This window comes from Sinocyclocheilus grahami, unplaced genomic scaffold (assembly GCF_001515645.1).
Source record: "Sinocyclocheilus grahami isolate Dianchi unplaced genomic scaffold, SAMN03320097.WGS_v1.1 scaffold1358.1, whole genome shotgun sequence".
NCBI lineage: Eukaryota > Metazoa > Chordata > Actinopteri > Cypriniformes > Cyprinidae > Sinocyclocheilus > Sinocyclocheilus grahami.
Window position 1 is genome coordinate 221,320 of NW_015506537.1, and position 19,817 is coordinate 241,136.

At 38.3% G+C, this 19,817-nt stretch overlaps 2 protein-coding genes across 3 annotated transcripts in view; both read left to right on the top strand.

Moving 5' to 3' along the window:
• Positions 1 to 4,782, top strand: part of LOC107569559 (gastrula zinc finger protein XlCGF8.2DB-like) — a 23,972-nt gene extending 19,190 nt beyond the window's left edge. For both annotated transcript variants that reach the window (XM_016255676.1, XM_016255675.1), the window contains one exon: positions 3,417 to 4,782. In XM_016255676.1, the coding sequence (XP_016111162.1) occupies positions 3,417 to 4,342 (926 nt within the window). In that variant the 3' untranslated portion in view covers positions 4,343 to 4,782. The remainder of the gene's footprint in view (positions 1 to 3,416) is intronic.
• A 9,286-nt stretch (positions 4,783 to 14,068) lies between these two features.
• LOC107569560 (gastrula zinc finger protein XlCGF8.2DB-like) lies at positions 14,069 to 18,791 on the top strand. Its single transcript, XM_016255677.1, has 3 exons — positions 14,069 to 14,116; positions 14,422 to 14,567; positions 17,810 to 18,791. Exons 2-3 carry the CDS (start codon positions 14,483 to 14,485, stop codon positions 18,640 to 18,642), a joined length of 918 nt encoding a protein of 305 aa, XP_016111163.1. The 5' UTR covers positions 14,069 to 14,116; positions 14,422 to 14,482; the 3' UTR covers positions 18,643 to 18,791.
• The last annotated feature ends 1,026 nt before the right edge of the window (positions 18,792 to 19,817 follow it).

Here is a 19,817-nt window from a genome sequence, read left to right on the forward strand (position 1 = left end):
GGCAGAGGTGTCCGCCACTGCTGTTCCATACAGTGGTACATTGGATAACACTGGGAAAGCGTACTCAGTTGGGACGCTACGGAAGCCACATCCTGCACATAGGAGGTATCATGTGGAATTACACCTATGGACTGGCCCAGGGCAGTACTACATATGGAAGTCTGCGGTAGATATCAACCCGCCTGGGGTGAGATCACTACACAGCAGAGATGGCATTGAACGACTGCCAGGGAAAGACACGGGCTTACCGTGAGGAGAGCTGTACCGTGGAAGAATACACATGTGGGATCACCTACAACATGTCTGGATACTTGCCCAAGGGACACACCTGTCCGTAGAAAGGCAAGATCTGTCCACGGGCTGAGGGTCTGACGGCAGAACGGGGTAACAGAAACCCGGTAAGTGCCGTGTTGCCATGGCCAGCTCGGTGAATCAATCGAAAGGACGGACGCATTGAGAGATGCGTTTCTGCGTCAACATCCTGAACGAGAGCTTGTGAAGGGCCCGGTTCAATACACGCAGGTCCAGGATCGGTCGTAACCCACCGCCTTTCTTGGGTACGATGAAGTATGGGCTGTAGAAACCCGACCTCATCTCGAGCGGGACTAGGGAGACCACCAACGTACCCGCAGTGGGGCAGCGAAGTGGAACACAGGGACCCAACCCGGGAGGCCGCGCGTCCCAGGGTGGGGTCTGAGTGCGCGGCGCACCACTTATCTGGCTCCACTGCTAGGCAGGGGGCTCGTGAGGAGGCGTAGCGTCCTTGAACTGAACCCTGCTGCCCATTAGCGAAGGGAGAGGGGGCTGGCCGTGTGGAGACTGGGTCTCGTGCACCGCCGTCCTCACCCTCTTGGGACCCGAAGGCAAAGGAAACTGCCCTTTTATTGAAGTTTTGGGAACAAAAACTATCGGGAACATAAGATTCTCCACCCGGCCCTCCTCCGGGGGAAGGAGTGGTGCGGTCATCATCTCCCGAAGAGCAGGATCCAAGAGCTCCGGGTCGCCCATCTCAGGGACGCCGCCTGCTTTGGCGCTTCATGGGCTTGACAGGGGTGGAGGCAGGCTGTGCCGGTTTCCTGCAGCCAGCTCCACGCTGCGGCCGTTGTGAAGGCTGCTGTTGTGGCCGCGCCGGAGCGGAGGTGGAGGCCGCAGGAGGGCGCCCTCGGCGACGAGCAGACAGAGGGGCTGCATTGTAAAAATCGACTCGTTTCAAAAAGGCGGGGCATAGAGGAGAAACAATAATGTATAGTATGTGGAAAATATAATATAATGTGTTTTTTTAACTTTAAACCGCATAAACACATTTCATTACTCCAAATAAAGTTCTTTTTAGTAGCATCATATGACCCCTTTAATATCAAACCTATATAATGAGTTTAGAGAAATGCTTAATAAATGCACTGTAACTAAACCCATTAGATTTTAGCCGACTAAATTTACTGTAGATTTTGTTGACTAAAATCTTATGATATTTAGTCGACTAAAACTAAAAACAATTCAGATGACTAAAATATGACTAAAACTAAATGGCATTTTAGTCAAAAGGCTATGACTAAAACCAAATCAAAATTTGCTGTTAAAATGAACACTGTTCCAGACCTGTATGGATATTTTCTTCTGTTGAACACAAAATAATATAACAGAGCTCTTCAACTCCGGGCCACTGTCACAGAGTTCATCTCCAACTCTGATCAAACTCACATGCTTGTAACGTCCTAGTCCCAGGCTGTGTTCCACTTAGTTTTTTTTAATGCCCTTCATTTGCTAACCTGCCTCCGTCTCATTGTCTTGGATGATTACATTGCACGAGTACCCACTACTGGCGGAACCCTTGCAATGGGCTGAATTGGAATGTCTTAAGCCCTTGATCACTAGGAATCCATTATGGAGTTTGATTTATTACTTACCTTTCTTCCCCTTATGAAATTGTTTGATGCAGCATTCTGTATGTATATAGGTATGCTTGGGTTGTTTTAAATGTTTAAATTTAAATTTGAATATCATAGAGTTGTTTGGGGGTAAATGTTGCATTGTGGTATATGGAGCTGCCTGAAGTGTACATATGAAGTAGAATCACTCCCTCAGTCAAAATCGAGAGGTCAAGGGTCTGTCTGTACAAACGTCCCTCGTCGACTTCATGAAGTGGAATGCACTTCAAAATGCCAGTGGGGATTCCCCCGAGGGGAAGTGCTTGAACAGAAATGGAACACAGCCCAAACGTGACCTTGATTAGCTTATTTAGGTGTGTTTAACTTTTTTGCCGCCATTAATGGGGTCTTAAAAATTTTGTGAAAATGATTTTAAAAAATGCTGTCGGTGGTAGGCAAAAAAAAAATATATATATATATATTTTAAGAACGCTGGTGGGGAAAGAGTTGGGTTTGAGCTTAAAGGGGTCATCGGATGCTACATGCACTTTTACAAGTTGTTTGAACTTAAATGTGTGTTGGCAGTGTGTGTACACAACCACCCTATAATGATAAAAATCCACCCCGTGTTTTGTTTGTTTATCTGGTTAAATGTTTTCCCCTTTCTCAAATCGAGCCGATCTCAGATGCCTGTCTGTGTGACATCACACAGACAGGCCCCTCCTACGATAGTTTGATTGACAGTAGCGTTTCAGCACAGACTGGACTGGTGTCTTACCTCAGACCCGCCCTGAGTGAGCTGTCATCAGTCCGCCATTGTTTCACCGCTGGAGCAGATGTAGACAAGAATGATTCCTAAGCGATTGAGGTGTTCTGTGGTTGGATGTAATAATGAACATAGCAGTCGTCATTTACTCCTGACATCTGAGCCGCTGAACTCGCAGTGGATTACATTTGTTTCTGAAGGGTATGCGCCCCCGATCTACATAAATGCGTCTATGTTCGCGCGAATCATTCATGATCCAGCCTCATCTACAGAAGAAGTGAGTATAATGTTTTGTAATGAATCGTTGCAAATCGCCTTTCCTAATAATGTGCTAATTAGCAAGTTTCACAATGCATGCGGCGGAAGTAAACAGTCTCTCTGAGAGCAGCTCGGAAGAGAGGGGCGGGCTCAGCAGAGCTCATTAACATTTAAAGGGAAATGCTACAAAAACGGCTTGATCTGAAAAGAGATGGTTTTGACAGGGTAAAAAAAGGTGATTTTACACTACCATTGAGAAATTTGAACCAAACTATGTTACAAACTTTTCATTAAGACCCTAAATAATCATATCAACTTGTGGAAAATGGGCATCATATGACCCCTTTAACTCTGCAAGACAGCGACCCTCCAGGAGCAGTGTTGAAGAGCCCTAGTCTATGATTAACCAGTTGTCCTCTGTCTGACCGCGTTCCCTTTTTTTTTAAATAAATTTTTTGACGTCTCCTGTTTTGTGCCATTAAACTCAGTTAACTTTTATTTGTGTTTTTTTTTTTTCATCTTAGACCTGATGCTGCTGAAAGAAGAGAATGAAGTACTGAATGAAATGGAAGAGAAAACTCCGTATGAGCAACATCTTGATTGCATAGCTGGAGAAAAATCTTTTATTTGCTCACAGACTAAAAAGTCAAAAAAAAAGGTTTCTTCTCGAAAAAGAGCCCAAATTACAGGAACTAGAAGTTATTTCACCTGCCAATTGTGTGGAAAAAGTTTCAATAGAAAAGGAAGCTTTAAAGTCCACATGAGAATTCACACTGGAGAGAAGCCTTTCACCTGCCAACAGTGTGGAAAAAGTTTCACTCAAAAAGTAAGCCTTACAGTCCATATGGGAATTCACACTAAAGCGAGCCCTTTCACCTGCAAACAGTGCGGAAATAGTTTCACTCAGAAAGGAAGCCTTAAAGTCCACATGAGAATTCACACTGGAGAGAGCTCTTTCACCTGCCAACAGTGTGGAAAATGTTTCATTCGAAAAGGAGGCCTTAAAAGCCACATGAGTGTTCACACTGGAGAGAAGCCTTACATCTGCAAACTATGTGGAAAGAGTTTTACACATAAAAAATCTCTTAATTCCCATATAAAAATTCACACTGGAGAGAGCTCGTTCACTTGCAAACTGTGTGAGAGGAGCTTCTCGCGAAAAGAAAGTCTTAAGAAACACATGAACATTCACACTGGAGAGAAGCCGTATGTATGTTATCAGTGTGGAAAAAATTTCAGACAAAAACCAACTCTTAGTACCCACATGAGAGGTCACACTGGAGAGAAGCCTTATACCTGCAATCTGTGTGGAAAGAGCTTCTCACAAAAAGGAAATCTTACGATTCATATGAGAATTCACACAGGAGAGAAGCCATTTGTATGTGTTCAATGTGGCAAGAGTTACAGAAGTAAAGTAAACCTTAATTGCCACATGAAGATTCACTCGTGAAAACTGTTCTAAATGTCTTCAGTGTGGAAAGAGTTTCAGATACAGGTAACACCTTGCACCAGAGAGAAAGCTTTCAGCTGCCCTCAGTGTGGAAAGAGTTTCACACTTGCTCCTCGTGGCTGCCGGCTTCACCCGGCCTCCTGGCTCTGCCCCCTCCACTGATTCCATCCGGGTTCCTGGCTCTGTCGATTTCGCCCAGCTCCTCGGCTCCTTCCCTGCTATCTACACCCAACCTCCAGGCTCTGGAGGCCTCGGGCTTCCCAGCTCTATGGGACTCTGGGACTATTTTGAATGTGGAATTATAAATTTACACAAGAATACTCCACTATTTGGTAACAAACACTTGAACAGTTCGCCTTAAATTAAAAAGGAACATGATTTAAAAGCAACAGGACATGGTAAAATCAGGAATTACAGATAAGAACACAAGTGTCAACTGGTCAGAGGTAGAATGTGCTGTAACTAGAATTTTTTTTCTCTCTAGAGATTCTATAATCTCATTAATGTTAATGGTTTCAAAGAAATTTGAAGTTTTATATGTGTGTGTGTGTGTGTATACAGGGATGCACTTAAGTTTTTGAGTCTGGTTCTCTTAAGAGCAACTGGAGATTTGATTTGGTGCCCACACTACATGTAGTGTGACCCATTAAATATAACTATTAAAAAATTTAATTAATAATAGTATTATTGCACTGCATTTAGTTCCATCATGTATCATTGTGTAATCAAAATATTTATTGTACTTTTCTTTTTGTAATATTTAATTCATTTTATTTATTAAAGCCCTAAAAAGTAATTTACCTAATTCTACTACATCATTTTTTTTTAAATAACTTTTTTCTTATAAAAATGTGTGTCTGTAAATCTTGCGTCAACTCTGTTACCGTACTATACTTGAAATACTTGGAATTATCTCTCAAACTATGTAAAATACAGGAAATAATGTCACTTTCCCTCACTTTTAAGATCTGAAGCACTGAAAAGTCTATGTGCTCTCTCAAAGAAAATATTTTAATCTAAAAGTTCTTACACCGAGTTATTTATAAAGTGTCAAATCTGTTACTACAATATCAAAAGGAAAGCACTCCACGTCTCAACCCTAGTCAGACACCGCTGTCAAAAGGAAAAAATATTTTTTTCATTGATCACACGTTATGTTATTTAAAAGTCTTTTAATCATGATTTCATTAGTGCCATGTGCTCTTAGCATTTATGCTAGCAAGTGGAGTTTTTGGCAAAAAATAAAGAAAATTGTCAATTCTGTTACTGTCAAACTCTGTTACCAAGGTAGAGAGACAATGCTGTAACAGAATTGACAGTCCATCGGATAATTCTGTCAATTCTGTTACTTTACAATTCTGTTACTTAAAGGGTCAACTCTGTTTATGAAATATTTTTGCAAAAAAACAACATTGTTGTTTAAAGTCTAATAAACATGATTGATCAATTTTTGCACCCTTATAATATTTCAACAACATTTCTTGTTCAAAATACATTCACAATAAGTGATTAGAACATGATAGTCAAATGTGTGGGTTACATGCATAATATGGAGTTATGCATAGAAATGATTAGTTGCTCACAAGTCCTTTTAGTGTCATTTCTGGGCTATTCTGTGGACGTAAGGATATGTTCTGTGAAGACCAGAGAGGTTAAAAGGTCTCCTAAGGAATCTCAGTCTGGTTCTTGTCTTCTAGATGGGGGGAAGTCAATCCAAAGAGTTTGTGATCGTGATTACTATCATGGATTTACATGTGATGGTCATGCTGTGCATCTCTTTGACCATCAATCTTGATTGGCTCTTTGGGTTGTTCAACACCAATCTGATCGATTGGTCTGATTCACTCTGATACCCCACATAGCAAATTATATTATTCAATGTGGTTTACAAATGAGGAACATTTTACCAGAGCAATCAATATTTTCAATTTGTTACAAAGTTTGAAATATCATGTAGATTAGTACATGTGTAGGTGTGAATAGACAAACAAACATTACATGCAATTATGGGAGTATCCTTCTAGGTAAAACCAAGCTGAAACAATTCTACTTGCAAATGGACCACATTTCACAATTTAAACAATGCATGTTTATACATGGTCACTTAAAAAAAATGAAATTTATTGTCTCTCGCCATCACATGTAATTGACACTGGGAGAGGCTTCAGCAACCCAGACACTTATACATTTTTTAATTGATTAATCAAAGGACATAGGGTTTCTGTAGGTGATGTAGATGTTGGCGCTGATGTAGATAGAGAGGTTGATGATCTGGTCAGTGTGCAAGCATGAAATCCTTGATGTCTGTATCAGTGGAAATAGTGTGATGGATGATTGTGTAGGTGGTGCTGATGTAATTATTATTTGCAGAATTTCATGGTGCAGAGAATGAGGTTTGGAATGTTCAGTGTATTGTGATATTTGCAGGTGGTAGTGCTAACTAGGGAGTTAACCCTTTGAGCAGTACGGTCCCACATGTGGGATTTGTATTTCCGTGCCCCTGGGAGTACGGTCCCACATATGGGATTTAGAATGTTTGGTGATGTCACATGACTGCCAAATTCAAACTGCTTTCGCACTTCGGCTGGCGCTGAGATGCGCTCTGCACTTGTCATATAATCGCAGTGTTTTTAACCACAAAATGTTTATTTTAGGTTTCAGACATTTAAATACACATAAGTACTAGTAAAACAATACATTTAGAGTTTGTAAAATACACATGGATGTCTATGGAAGCAGCAATAATGGATGTCTATGGAAGCAGCAATAATAATCCATTCCATTTGCCAATGTATTTTATTCATATCAGATACACCTAGTGTAAGTAACAATAAAGTTTACTCTATTCTTCCAGTTCACCAGCCACTTACTTGCATGTATTTCAGGAGAAATTTATGAATTTACGTGCTGCAAATCCAACTGACAGGACTCTCTGAACTGCAACGCGAACAAACATGGCGACGCCCATCTCACGTTATAGATCAAGATCATTTATGACGGTTTTTAAATGACAAAACACACTCACTTACACGTAGTTGCGATTCGGAATATCAGGTAGTTGATGACATGGTAAGCAAGTGTGTGAATATTTTGAATAAAAAAGGTCTTTTCTGCATTCTGCTTCAATTAAGTCTATCATTTCCTCCTATATTATAGGAAATTGCAAGAGGAGGGAGAAAGGGCAAGAACAGCATGAGCAGAGTGATATCCATCTCTGTTCAAGAAAATTATGTGTTAATAAAATAAACATTGATCTGTTTGAAATTGAAGCCAGACAATTTAGTCTTGAAAGCAAGTGTTTTGTATGTTTGTACAACAAAACACAAAAAATTACAAAGTTTATCCATCTATCTATCTACAATATAGCATCTGATGTTTTAAATATTGTCAAACTTCTAGTGAACATGACTCTAGAGAGGTTTACTGTCTATATGAAGTAATTTTCATATCTAGGCAGTTCATCAGGAGAAGAAAGCTGATCAGCAAGTCATAATCAGACATGGTTCCCCGACAGGTGTCTCTAATCCACAGTCTGCTCTCCAGGGCCCTCAAGAAATGTTTGATCCCAATGGTGTGTTCTACAATGAACCGGTCTTCAACTTACCTTATTAATCAGAGGCGGACAGCAGTGAAGTATTTTTACTCCGCTTTAAAAGTACTTTTCAGGTGTCTGTACTTTATCAGAGTGTTTTTCTTTAGAAAAATTTACTTCACAACATTCCAAAGCATAATATTGTACTTTTTACTGCATTACGTTTCATATTAAATATCATTGAATACTTAATTTCATTAGAAATCTATTACTTTCTTACTTTTACTCAAGTAAAATTAATTCAAAGATTTACTTGAGTACAAGAAAGTACTAAATTTTTTATGTTCTTAAGTATTAAAGGTAAGACAAACAACAACTTATTTATGAAATGTAGTGCAGTAAAGAGTATGACATTATGCTTTGGAATGTAGTTAAGTAAAGTTTTCCAAAGAAAAACACTGATAAACTACAGATACCTTTTAAATTTACTTGAGTAAAGTAAAAATACTTCACTACTGTCCGCCTCTGCTGTTAATCAGAATTCATATTAAAAAATGTATGGTGTATTTCAAAGTCTGAGAAGTATCAACTTGACGTGTCTCCTGTGTGTGTGTCTAATGAGACAAAAATAGATATTTCTACTTGCGGCAGGCTGGCGGTATGGCATCAACAGGACGCTGCAGGCACAAAGATCCTCTATCTCCCAGTAGGCAGTATCCAGCTGGCTGATACAGAGCCTCTTGGTACATTAGCGATCTGCACAGGACAGGGGTGTCATGTAAAGATCCCGGATTGCCAATGTACACATCTATAAGTGTATCTAAGGTGCCTTGCAGCAAAACTGAAGGGAAACATTTTCTTTTTATGTAACATGTTTGTTTGGGCTCTGTAGGATGAAGAATCCTGATGTGGCAACCCATTTAGGCCTATCCGGTTGATGTTGCCACAACAAAAGTTTGGTCATCAAATTACGTTGCGGTTATGTAACTGTCAGATCCTATGGTTAGGGAAGTGTCTTGTGGATTGTGAGTGTCACTTGCTGGTATCTTATGATGCAGAAGCTATCCGTCTCACAGAAACTTCATCCTAAAACAATGTATGGCTTAGATTTGTGTATTCCGTATTCCAAAGCTTTCATGAATTACCACTATTTAAGTTTGTATTTTACGTCTACGATCAAAAAGAGTCATGAAAGTTAACAGGATAAAGCATAAAATATGAACATATGGAAAACCGTAGGGATGCTCCGATCGATCGGCCAGAGATCAGTATCGGCCGATAATCACATTTCATAACTCGATCGGTTTTATTTCAGTTTATTTGGCCGATCTCACGAACCGATCGCAATTTGATGACGTCAACACTGAAGAATCCTGATGTGGCAACCCATTTAGGCCTATCCGGTTGATGTTGCCACAACAAAAGTTTGGTCATCAAATTACGTTGCGGTTATGTAACTGTCAGATCCTATGGTTAGGGAAGTGTCTTGTGGATTGTGAGTGTCACTTGCTGGTATCTTATGATGCAGAAGCTATCCGTCTCACAGAAACTTCATCCTAAAAACAATGTATGGCTTAGATTTGTGTATTCCGTATTCCAAAGCTTTCATGAATTACAACTATTTAAGTTTGTATTTTACGTCTACGATCAAAAAGAGTCATGAAAGTTAACAGGATAAAGCATAAAATATGAACATATGGAAAACCGTAGGGATGCTCCGATCGATCGGCCAGAGATCAGTATCGGCCGATAATCACATTTCATAACTCGATCGGTTTTATTTCAGTTTATTTGGCCGATCTCACGAACCGATCGCAATTTGATGACGTCAACACCTGACCACGTACATGATGCGTGGGGACGTAAATGATTTTAAGCCACAGTCATGTCATCGCCGGTGTGGAAATGCTATGACGGTTCGAGAAACAATTAAAAATTCTGCACAAGTCTGCGGCGCGTTACTTCTCCACGGGAACCGGAGGTGATCGCGGCCGCTCTAGTCAGTGCTTGTGTTTATCAGCCAGCCGCGGCATGTTTCTCTCTTTTGTGAGTTGGCACAGCATAGAGGACGGAACAAAACCTCGTCTGAGCCGTATCGCTGATCGTAGGCTGCTTTTAAATGTAATTTCAAACTGCTTTCAAAATATCTTCTTTGGCCTTATTAGCCTACTCAATAGCACTAACACAGGCTTTGCTCCTTTCAAACTTTATCTGGAATGTCACCGTTTCTGTCACTGCCACTTCCCGATCAGGCGAACGAACACGTGCGCAAAATTGTCTGCCTCATGAAAACACGTGCCGTACGTGCTCATGTTTTTTGAACGAAGCCTTTTGGAAAATCGGTCAGTTTTGATATTGTGGCGAGCGCCACAAATAAACAGTGTTGGGGAAAGTTACTTTTAAAAGTAATGCATTACGATATTGCGTTACTCCATAAAAAAGTAACTAATTACGTTACTTGGTTACTTTTTATGGAAAGTAATGTTACATTACTTTTGCGTTACTTTTTAAATCTGGACAGGACTTGCTTGTTTGTTTTTAAAATATAAAAGTTCTATTTTTGGCAAATATAAAAGCCTTCTCACACCAAAAGTGAAATGAATAAGCCTCAGGCTGAAGGAAATGTACATTTACGTCCGTACAGTAGAATGCAGAAGAAGAAATTTCAACACACTTCAGCAATAATAAAGACTAATTTGTGCTTATTAGTACGGTTGAACTGGATCATCGAAGGTCAGAAACAAAGACACTGGTTAATAGAATGGGATTAAATGCATAAAAGGATATTTGTGTTGTTTAACATTTAATTATTGCAGGTTTGCGTCATATTCTGAGTTGCATTATTTTTATTCATTTTGAGGAATACTGAATCTGTGTTTTTTATGTGAGATGAAATGAATTAATGCATATTCATATTTATTTTAGATCTACAGTAGCATCTTCTGATTTCTCTCAACATGGGGACAGGAGAGCTGTCAATCAATAAATTGAAAAAAAAAAGTAACTTGCGTTACTTATTTGAAAAAGTAACTCAGATATTCTCTTGTAAATTAAAAAGTAATGTTACTTTACTAGTTACTTGGGAAAAGTAATCTGATTACGTAACTCGCGTTACTTGTAATGCGTTACCCCCAACACTGCAAATAAATAAATGTATGGGAAACAAATCCCACACCACATCCACCTGAGCCCAACTTCAGTCTACTCATCACCTTAACTTTAACTGTTTGTAGCCGGCGCCACAGCCAGACTGATAAACAAACACAGACCGGACGTTAACTTCGGGCTAGGTGAAACCGTCTATATAAAGCTTGAAGCATCAGAATCGGCATCGGTATCGGCCGATCACCATGACAAGAAATCGGTACTCAGTATCGGCTGCAAAAATCCTGATCGGAGCATCCCTGGAAAACAGTGTTACTTACAACTGATGATCTCAGTCAAAATGAACCCAAACACAGTTAACAATAACAATATTTTTTTTACAGTTCATCTGATGTGTTTGCCACTTGAATGAATGACATCTTAACAATACTTTTCAGGAAAACACAACAATACAATGCATTATCAATATATTGATATCTATATTTAAAAACTAAAAAAGTGATTTTTCTATAAGCAAACAAACAAAAATGTTATTTTAGAAATGGAAAATGTATTTAACTGGCGGATTTGAACATGCAACCTACTGTACAGCTGTCGTCGTCGTCTTCATCATCTCACCTGTTCTTCTTTTCCTCTCTCCTCACCTTCACCCATCACATCGTCTTCGTGTGTGTCTTCAGCTGCAGATTGTCCTGTAAATTAATTAACATGAATGAAAATTTCATTTTTTATTAGGAAGACTGCAGAGGTTTTTCTGTAAAGTTCAGCAGGTGTAAAATGTGTCTGTTCACTCATTAGTGAGCGATCTGAATCACTACATAGGCAGCAACTCATACAAATGGCCTTTGACATTGAAGACTTGACATACTATTGATTTCTTTAAGAATCTGTCAAATATTCCATTTGTTATTAGACTGAACCTTTCAATAAATAAACGAACCGTTTTGTTTTTGTATTGATCAAACAATTATGTCAAATTTATATTCCGTTTATACTTATCCCAGATAGCACATGTACGTCTGCAAGATGTCTGTTAAAGATCTCTTGATCTGGAAAGCATCTGCTGTGGACAAACATCTTTCAGATGTCAGTTTTACATACATTCTAAATCATAAACATCTTAAAGACATCTAATAGACGTCTATTTGACATCTAAAAGGAAACGTCCTATAGACGTATTGCAGATGAGCAAACACTCTAAAAAGTACGTCTTCCAGATGTAAATGCAGACATCAAATAGACGTCTCCGAGGTATGTGTGCTATCAGGGTATCTTCTACTGATTCTTGAAAGATAATTATTTATGACATTTACAACAATCTTAGACTTAGAATCTCAAACTTTATATGTCCACTTAGTATTAGAAAAACGTTTAATACTGACACAAATATGTTCTCTGCTTAGAGATAGTTCACCCAAAAATGAAAATGCTGTCATCATTTACTCACCCTCATGTCGTTCCAAACCTGTATGAGTTGCTATCTTATGTCGAACATAAAAGAAGATATTTTGAAGATTGCTGGTAATCAAATAGTTGGTGGCTGCCATTGACTTCAATAGTAGGAAAAAAAATACTATGGTCAAATGGCAACCACCAACTGTTTGATTACCAGCAATCTTCAAAATATCTTCTTTTATGTTCGACATAAGAAAGCAACTCATACAGGTTTGGAACGACATGAGGGTGAGTAAATGATGACAGAATTTTTATGTTTGGGTGAACTATCCCTTTAACACTCTTTTTATAACATTGTAAATCACAGTTACTTTTTGCATTTTATTCCAATTTATATCTATTATAAATGGGTTCTGAACCCAAACATGACCGTTTTGCCTTTTAACTCGACCTCTTTCATTAGAAGTAAATATGTGCAATATTTGCCCTCTTCTGACTTTAGGCAGCAGCACGTGAACATGACATTTATTTGGTTCTGGCGTTATGACGTCATTCGCCTGCGCCGCGCTCCTGCATCTCTTGTGATTCGGCTGAAGAACGGTTTGAGTTTTCACACACATTTCAAATGTTTAAATCAGTGAAACCCGTTCAGGCAATTTTGCTTTTTACAAGCGACGTTAAATGGCTTAATTAATTATTATTCAATGTAACATTGAAATACTTTATCTAACATTAATGAACGTTGTTTTTTATGAGTAAAGTGCAACAAAAAAATTTTTATGAGTAAAGTGTTAAAGTAAACACATTAGCAACAGAAAAGGTGCGTCTCATTTCGTACCCCGTATCGTGAATCCGTAGTGTAAACACGAATTCGGTCTCACTTCTATGTAGTGATGGAGAAACGGAGCTTTTCGAAACCACGAGTCAATTGAATCAGTTTAATGAAATGATTCACTGATTCGAATCGCCGAACTCTGAGGAGACATGCTTGTGCCTTGTCCAAATACACACACTTGTGTGGCCAAGGGCTTTGTCCAGATACCCACACTTGCAGTCTTTGCACTTGACCGCTTGATTACTTAAATGACGTATTTCCTGTATTTGGCCGAAGTCTTCAAGTGGATGTGAAGACCACAAGTGTGTGTCAAACTTTTCATTACCTGATGGGACACACTTATAGTGTTGTAAAAATGCAAGTGTTTACACAGCTTTATTTTAATTTGACATACTTTGCATTTAAAAATCAACTTCTAAATGTCTGTCCAGTAGTCCCTATAACATGACATAATTTTAATTCGTGGCACTTCTAATTAAATGATAAAAAGCAGTTGCAAATGTTGTACAAAGTAAATATCACCACAACTCGTCTTTGCACCAATAAAAGTGAAAACACAGTTTTTCTACCAATTTATATGTAATATCTAATTATTATATTAATATTTAACTTACATTGGAAAGGTTTCCGTGACCTCACGCGAGATCTCGGCAAAAAGTCTCACGATTTATTTCCAGAACATGATGCATGATGGGATACACTTAGCCTTGAATAGCGCTCTGGAGCGGTATTCGAGATAGTGTGGATTTAGTGTCTGTTAAGGGCACTGCACTTTGGCATTTTGAAGACATGGGACAGACTTGCACACTTACCTCCTGTCCAAGACCGCAAGTGTGGGTATTTGGACAAAGGGAAGGGGTTGGTCAATGCAGTGTAAATGCAACGAGAACAACGAACACAAACATGAGTAATGCATAATGGCTTCACTTTTATGAAGTCATGAGCAGTCCAGTTCTCTATTATAGATCAGTGATGTAATGACAACTTTTATAAACTGCTATGTTTTCACAAAAATGCAATCCATTTAATTGTAACCTACAAATCTAGTGCTAGTTTAGAGTGTTTTTTGGCTAATCAGGCCATTAACTTTAACTCTGACTGACTCCCTTATTAGTGTGCTGACTACTGGGAGCTGATTCAGAGGCACCCAGAGGTTTAGTTTGGATTTTTTTCTTTCTTTCTGTTAATTATCTCTCATCTTAAACATAACAGAGTGTCCAAACACAAACTTCTGGTGGAGCAGCTGAGATCCACATGACACACTATTATAAAGATGGCGTTTATTAAAGAGGAGAGCGAAGACGTGAAGATTGAAGAAACATTGAGAGTCAAACGAGAAGATACTGAGGAACAAACAGGTTGGTTTTCATTCATTCTCCTATATCACTTCAGTAACCTCTTCATCAACACCTAGCCAAAGATGTGTAACAAAAATTTACAATAATAATAAAGATTATATGTGTAGTCACCATTATTACAGTGATACGCCTTAAAAACAGGTTGGCCCCCTTAAATTGATTTCCAGAGGCGTTTTAAAAGGGCAGTTTTCAAAAAATAAATATATACACCTTTTCAAATTAACCAATTCAGTAATGACACCAAAATAGGCTTTTACAAATAAAATGAAATCAGAATCCACAGAAATATTTACTCTGCAAAGGTGGCACAGTAGCTCAACCTGAAGTGACTGCATTTAGGCTACACTGCTATTAAAATAGCTTAAATTTCACTTCAGAAGACACCGATTAATCAGATGGGGTTGTATGGAATGCATAGCTGTTTTCAGTTTCATTGTTTTTTGAAACATCAGATTGGAGGGAACCATTAGTTTGCATTATATGGACAGATATGAATTATTTATTTGTAATCCGATTGTGTTCCACAGAAGAAAAAAAGATATATATATATATATATATATATATATATATATATATATATATATATAATGACATTAAATAATGTAATCGATAAAACTTATTGTTGGTCAAGGTCATTATTGGAGTGAGTAGTTTTGGGGTGTGTGCAGCTTATGTGCAAAACATGGCTCCTTACTTGGTAAGGAAACATTGTTCCACAAGCTTAGTTTGTGGCCACAGTCCATGTTTCATAATTTTTTCCCTTGTTTAGTTAAAACTAAGGAACAAATTAGTGTGTGACCATGAATTAAATGATGGAACAAATTAATAAGTTGTGGGAATAAATTCTTACATTAGCTAATCTTACTTGGCTGACAATTTATCAAAAAGAGTATGTATATATATATATATATATATATATATATAGCTAGTATTCTGTAAAGAAGCACAATAAAACAACAACAGTATTACTTACCTGCATATCCATTGATAATCCAAAATAAGGGTCTCTTTTTTCACCACAGTAAGAATGTTTCTGAAGAGAAGTTTCAGACAGTCGGATAGTGTTGACGTCACTAATACCAAGCTCTTGACAGCAATGCTGTATTCCAAAACGGTTGCCTTTTGCTTGTTTTGTTGTTAAGCACTGGAGGTGACTCTTAGAATGTTTGTGGTCTTTAACAGCCTCCACCGTAAAGTTGTCAGTTCCAATAACAAAATTATTGGATTTGTGCTTTTCCAAGGCATATTTTCTGCAATCCTCACAGTACATTACATTATTTGTGGAGTCGAGAAAATTACTAGCCCTCCCATGTTATATAATCACACTCTGCTAACTTGTAGAGTTGTGCAGGTTGTTTTCAGGTTGTGTGGAAATGTAAAATTATAATTGTCATAACAGTAAAAATGTATCAAAGGAGAAAAGCAGAGGATCTAATACTAAGCCCTGTGGGACTCCATACTTATCTAAAATAATCTTGTGGTCTATGGTGGAAAAAGAACTAATAGCACTAGAAGAAAGATGTCACTGTAATAAGGAAGGATTCTGTGCTGAAATCCTGACTGCAGTATCGTTTCTCTACAAAACTGAACATAGTTGAGAGGACACTATTTTAGACATGAATGGTACATTTGAAATTGGTCTATAATAAGGGATTAGGGGTTTGATAACTGCAAGCTTACTTGGACTGAAGAGGTTTTTTTTTGTATTTATTTTTATTTTTTTTAGATGTGTCCTAAAGAAACTATTGAATATTGTGAAGAGATTCTGAGATAATAAGTAACTTCAGTAGTTTCCCAACCGGGGTGCCACGTGCCGTCTGTCGAGAGCAGGGGTGCAGTGTAAAAAAAACCTTTTTTAATATTTTTAAATTGCTAAAATGTTCAAAAAAGCATCTATTATATAATATCCATTTCTGATGTCACCAATAATTAGAGATGCACCGAAAGTTCGGCTGCCGAAAATTAGTTCACCGCTCAGGTTTCACTTTCATGTGGTGTGACGCTCTGCGTATTATTCGCTTTTTGCGTGTGTGTGCTCCGCTCAGTCGCTCCACTCGTATACCGTTCATGCTCATCGGAACAGCAAAGTCCACTCAAAAATTGAGCTGACGGGAAACATCGATGTAGTACAGTATTGTTTCTGTCTGCAATAAGCCCTACTGTGCTGTAACATGGTGTGGTATATGAGCAACTCCGGTAACGCTGCCCTCTCATTCATTGATCTGCTAACCGCTATGTTATGCTCACATGTTCTGATAATAATAGCTTTCTAGGACTAAACATTATTTGGATAATTGGTAAAAAAAATTTTAATATCTTAACCCTACTGTTAGACCTACCTGAAAAACTAAAAAGCAATTTATTTAATTCGAAGGCCTGTCGTTATTTTTTTATTTGTGCTATCATTATTAATTTCTTTATTTGTTCTTATTTTATTACTGACTGCTTACTTGTCATTTTTTATTCATTTCAAAGTTTGAAATCAAGCCATCTCGTGCTACTGCACCAAAATTACCCCACTGTAAAGTTAAAAAAAATATTGAATGAGCAAAAATTTGTGAGATAGCTAGCTATAATGGTAATTAAATAATGTTTACATATGTATAAAAGCCTACATTAAAATCTGTCATAAATTGGTCTCTTCATTAGAGATTAGCCTACTGATTGCCACCATTGATGGACAAACATTTGTAATATTAAAAATATCTGTATGACATTATATTCTGCAGTTCTTCCCTGTTGTACCGAATATCTATACTTTTCAAATTATCATATCGAAGTTAGAAATTCAAATAGTGTGACAAATTAATTTTGTAGGGTGCCACAAGTTTGTTAAAATTTCCAAAGTGTGCCGTGACTAAAAAAAGGTTGGGAAACACTGGCTTAGTGGGTATTGGATCTAGCATACATGTTGGCTTTGATACTTTAAAATGATAGTCCACCCATGAATGAAAATGCTGTCATCATTTACTCACCTTCCACTTGTGTACTGAAAAAAAATACTTTTTGAAGTCAATGGCTACAGTCAACTGTTGCGAACACTTCACCAAATATCTTATTTTGTGTTCCGTAGAAAAAAAATACTTTCATGCAGATTTGGAACAACTTGAGGGTGAGTAAATGATGACAGAGTTTTCATTTTTGGGTGAACCATTCCTTTAATGCTTTCAGGTTGGTTTTGGTGTCTGCTCCTTTGTGCCATTAATCTTGTGTTAACTTGTATTTGTCTTTTTTCACTTCAGACCTGTTGGTGCTGAAAATGGAGAGTCAAGAACTGAATGAAATGGAAGAAAAAAATCAATACAAGAAACATCATGATTTCGTGACTGGAGAGAAATCCAATCAAAATGAAAAGACTTCCTCACAAAAAAGGGCTCAGAAAACCATGTCTAACGGTTCTTTCACTTGCCATCATTGTGGACAGAGTTTTACACGTAAAGAAAACCTTAAAGCCCACATGAGAATTCACACTGGAGAGAAGCCTTATACATGCCAACACTGTGGACAGAGTTTTGCGCATAAAGGAAACCGTAATGCCCACATGAGAATTCACACTGGAGAGAAACCTTTTACCTGCAAACTGTGTGGGAAGAGCTACTCACGAAAAGAATGTCTTAAGACTCACATGAGAATTCACATTGGAGAGAAGCCGTTCGTATGTGGTCAGTGTGGAAAGAGTTTCCGATGTAAAGTTAACCTTAATCAGCATATGAGGATTCACTCGAGAGAGAACGGTTTTACATGTCACCATTGTGGAATGAGTTTCACAGACAGGAATGACCTTAAGAATCATGTAAATACTCACATCAGAGAGAAGCCTTTCATGTGCCATCACTGTGGAAAAGCTTGCATAAGCAAGTCAATCCTTGAGATTCACATTAGAGCTCACACTGGAGAGAAGCCTTTCACCTGCCCTCAATGTGGAAAAGGTTTCACACATAAAGGAAACCTTAACATTCACATGAGGCTTCACACTGGAGAGAAGCCTTTCAAATGTCTTCAGTGTGAAAAGAGTTTCACATATCAAAGAGACCTGAAATGTCATTTGCAAACTCATTCTGGAAAGAAATTGTAGTGTTCAACAGCGTGGCAAGAGGTTTTAAATACAGCAGTTTCAGAAATCGCCTGCATTTTGGAGAAAGGCCAATTAATTTGATTCAGTGTAATAACAATATCATGCAGATTTTGTCATCACCTATAGATACACCTTAAAAGTCATCCAGATGTGAGACCAACGAATTTACTACATTTTTGATTCCGTTCGAATACTGTAACAAGTACAACATATTTCTGTCATTACAGGTAATTTTGCAGGGTTTTTTTTTTTACAGTATTATCAACATGTAGTGTGTAAAGTTTAATTGTAACACATCTGGTGTGGTATGACACTTCTCATCTAGTGTGCATTTAAAATGAACAACTGAAAAAAAATTTTTTTTTTCACTGTGTAAGTTAAAGGCAGAGTAAGTGATTTCTGGTAGCCAATGTTGATATTTGAAATCACCAAAACAAACACGCCCCTACCCCAAAAGGGTCTTGCCCCTATTTTGATAGCTCCGCCCCACATATACGTACGCAACCCAGGCAATGATTAGTTCTGTGAAACAAAGCAAAACCAATGTTACACCGTGTCTACGGATGTGAGCGGCCCGGCGCAACAAATCCCCGACAGAAAACTGCTGCCGGGTTCTATTTATGACGTGCTGACACAACTTTCAAATGGTTTTCAACGGTCGTTTGATCGCGTCCAGTGTAGGTAGACTTTAGCTGTTGTAGACACTGTGTTACTCACCTATTGAGAAGAAACAAAGCAACCTCGGCGTCCGATCGCAGGCCTCCGCTCCTTGAGTTCTCTCCAGCGCTGGAAAGCTGATTCGTTATTTACACGGGTCCTACTTCTTGCCTTATCGTTCCGCAGACGTTTTCCTCTTTTGTTTTTTATCCGCCATCTCTATCTAATGTCCGTCCCATGCACTGAACGCGTTCTCCTCCACATCATGAGTAGACACGCCCCTTGTTGCTGATTGGCTACAAGTTTGTTTTGCAATTCGACCCGAATCAGTTTTCTAAAGTGTTTTTGAAAAATCACTTACTCTGCCTTTAACATTAGACTTTTTGGTAAACATTGGTACACAATACAGCTAAATTCGGTTGTCAGTTCACCTTTTACTCCTAAATCGCGTTCTGTACACATATAATTCACTCAAATACGGGAGTGACAACCGCATTAACTCCCGAAAAATACAGGTA